Source organism: Chaetura pelagica, unplaced genomic scaffold, assembly GCF_000747805.2.
Source record: "Chaetura pelagica isolate M959 unplaced genomic scaffold, ChaPel_1.0 scaffold658, whole genome shotgun sequence".
Lineage (NCBI taxonomy): Eukaryota > Metazoa > Chordata > Aves > Apodiformes > Apodidae > Chaetura > Chaetura pelagica.
This window is the reverse complement of record NW_009954168.1, coordinates 510,633-514,095: the sequence shown is the minus strand read 5'-3', so window position 1 is coordinate 514,095 and position 3,463 is coordinate 510,633. Positions and strand designations below refer to the sequence as shown.

Sequence of the window (3,463 nt, the reverse complement as noted above, 5' to 3'; positions counted from 1 at the left end):
CTCCCGGCACCCACACACGGGCACACACGCACGGGCACACACACACGGGCACACACACACGGGCACACACACACGGGCACACACACACGGGCACACACACACGGGCACACACACACGGGCACACACACACGGGCACACACACACGGGCACACACACACGGGCACACACACACGGGCACCTGTTGCAGCCCTGGCTGTGTTGAATAATGATGAGAAACTTCAGGCAGCTGGAGGAACAGTGAAGGTCACTCCTGTGGGAACTAGTGAGGCTCTGGTACGTGTAGCAATCGGGTAGTAAGGTAAACAGGATGGGGAGTCAGATAAAGGGCTTCAAGTAGGGACCAATCAAAAGGGAAACGGGGACACGTGAACAATGTATGTTAACCAATGAAGAGCCTTGCTGTGCCACATGGACAGTGTGCACTGGCCTGGGACTGTATCAGCTGCACGTGGCTGAACAAACTCGGACTGGACCTCCATCAGGTTGGTGTGCTGTGTTCCTTCCCAGCTCGCCACAGGTACGGACCACGGCAGGCACCAGCTCAGAAATGCACCAGCTCAACTCCCTGAATGTGGCCATTCATAAAAACAGATCTGAACCAGCTCCAGGTATAAACAGATCTGAACCAGCTCCATCATGCCCTGGGGCAGCTTTCAGGTTTTAATATCAAAAGCACTAAAAATAAGCAACAGGACAGAGCCTCTCCTGAGTCAGACTGTTCCAAGGGTCAGCTTTTAGCTAAGTATGATCTGCAAGAGATTAACATCTCTTGAGCTGTAAAAGAAATTTAAAATTATAACTTTAAATTGCCTGCAATTACCAAAGCAACGTCGAGTGCCAAGAGAGTACAAGTCAGTTATAAATAGACCCCCATACATTCAGTCTCAGACATTTGTCACACCCCACTTTTTCCTTCATTGTTTCCAATTCTGAATTTCAGGTCACAGGCCAGGCATCCCAGCCAAGAGGGCAGAGCTTTGTTCTCTTTGTTGCCAAAACATCCTTTCCAACTTGCTTCATACTTTTCAGGCAATTCTGTTCTATGACAGGGGCTCCTCACAACACACTCCCCTGCCTCCTTAACCACCAAACCCACTACACAAAAGTCTCAGCAGTTTTCATGTGACAGCAAGAACAATAGATAAAACAAAAGTTATGTACAATTTTCACTAAAAACCAGTTACATTTAGCAAGACAGAACTACTTGTGCCTTAAGACTGCATTATTAGCAAGGAAAACTTTTTTTCAGGATTCAATGTAATAAAGCCTGAAGATGTACAGTGCAAAGAGCCAAAGCCAATTAGCTAGTTCTGAGTGGTCAGAGCCCAGAGCCTCAAGGTCTACCTGGCACCAGAGCCAGGGTTTGCCTGGAGAAGGGGAAATAAAAAAAAACCAAACAGAACCAAACAAAAAAAACTATTATTTGTACAATGGAGCTGTAATTACCTTTATTCCCCATTCTCACCATAAACAAGATTACAGTCATCATGAAGTTGTAGCAATAGCTTATTCAGCACAACACTTGCTCAAAGTGATATGAAGTAATAATACAAAGAGACAACTAATGAAATCACAGCCACTAGTGCTGCCCAAGCTAAAATGCAGCACCAATTTGTCAATCAATTAAAACATCCATTAGCTTAAAGGCCAAGCCAGCCTGCCTGGCATAATGAAGTCCCTGCCCTGGTGACATGACTGCTGCACACACTGCCTGGGGGAAGGCAGGGCTCCTCCACAGCCTGGCAAGCCTCCCTTTGCTATGCAGGTTTTAATTTTTTAAATACCTTAGAAACTGTACTTGCTCTGCCCCCTCTAAATTCTTTTGCAAATGACACTTCACATCCTTAGAGCAGAGTGATTCCCCCCTTGCATGCCTGTTTAGACTGCTGAGTTCCCTGCTTGCAGCTCATCCTCACTAGAAGAAACTCACTCAATCCTACAGAAAACCCCTCACCAGCCATTCCTTCCTGCTAGTTCAGAAATCTGCCGATTAACAAGAGCATTTTAAAAAAAAATTAACCTTACTATAAATATTTTTCCTTTGCTTAGAACACACATGAAAGGGATGCAGTTTCCTGATGATGTACCAATCCAACATCCTCACCCCAGCACTGCACATTTAAAGACAATTCCTCGCAGGGAGAACTGTTAAGAGATACAATTTAAAAGGAAGTCCCCCCAAAAAAACCAAAATTCAAGGCTTTGCATTTCTGCAGCTGTAAATCGCTGCCATTGGTACGACACCTAAGGTACCTACTGTGTCTTTAGCTGCACAAGAAAACCAACAAGGCATCCTAGAGCTCGTGCTGCCAGGAGCAGTTTCTCTCGCATCCAGCCACAAAGCACAGCAGCTCACGCAGCACAGGCCTGAGCTCCCGCAGGCTGCTTCCAAAACTGGATTCTCTCCACTGCCCTGAACTCATTTTGTCCCATCCTTCACTTAGCTGGGGTCCCCGAGGATGTTTTCCCCATCTTCAGGATCATCTTCAGACTTCATCACTACCCCCCAGCAGAGGCTGCCCGGCCGCTGAGGCCACTGGTGGGTCCCGCTCCCAGATCTTTGGTTCCTGCTGCCCCAGACTGCCCGAGCCAGCCAGAGCCACCAGTAAATACTGCCCGGATCTGAAATAGCTTGTAAACAATACGTAGACAGTCTCATCAGCCCAGATCTATTTTCTGATAAGGCAGTACCCGAGCGCCCAGCGCGCACACATTCCCCGCGCGCCCCTGCCCTGAGTAAGGCGGCGCGGATTTGAGGTGCGCTCAGGAGACAAGCACGCATGAAACCTCCCCGTGCTGCTGGCATGCTCTGCAGACATGCAAGCACTCACTTTAAAATAACAAACACGCCGGTCAATTAACTGTGCACTAGCATTACTGAAAGCCATACTTGTCACCACTAATAACACGGGACTGAAATACTCGCCGTAGTAATTTTTTCCCACCCCAAACAGCACCGAGCTGGAACCAGACTCAGGCTCAGACTTCAGACAGTTACAACTGCAGAGCAGATGGAATGTGTGAGCCTATTTTGACAGAAATGTAACCCATTTTAAATTAGAAAACACACATGCCTCTGCCTTAAAGAAAATGCTCCTTTTACAGGGATGAAACCCATTCTGAATAGAAGCTGGTTTCAGCTTACTGCTGCTGCCAGCCTGTCTCCCTCCCTGGGAACGGCGAGGAGTCAGGGTGGCTGTGAAAACACCCCACAGACAGCACGGTGATTAGCAGTGGGGAAGATGCAGAGCCTCCTCTCACAGGTTTTAAATTTAAATGGAGATTGCTCTAGTGCCACATTTAGAGAACTGGGTCAATGTGACAAGCCACGCACTGTGTCTGCAGAAGGGAAACGTGGTGCACAGCCAGAAAACCCACACACACACACCCTGGAGGACACAAGATGCTGTCAATAATCTAATAAATGTGTCTACTCGGGAAATGTTTTACTAATCACCCTCTC

At 47.6% G+C, this 3,463-nt stretch overlaps 1 protein-coding gene across 1 annotated transcript in view; it reads right to left on the bottom strand.

The window, feature by feature from the left end:
* Positions 1-2,293, bottom strand: part of UACA (uveal autoantigen with coiled-coil domains and ankyrin repeats) — a 22,663-nt gene extending 20,370 nt beyond the window's left edge. Inside the window, exon 1 of the mRNA XM_010002829.1 lies at positions 2,258-2,293. Within this exon, the coding sequence (XP_010001131.1) occupies positions 2,258-2,293 (36 nt within the window). The remainder of the gene's footprint in view (positions 1-2,257) is intronic.
* Positions 2,294-3,463: the final 1,170 nt, after the last annotated feature.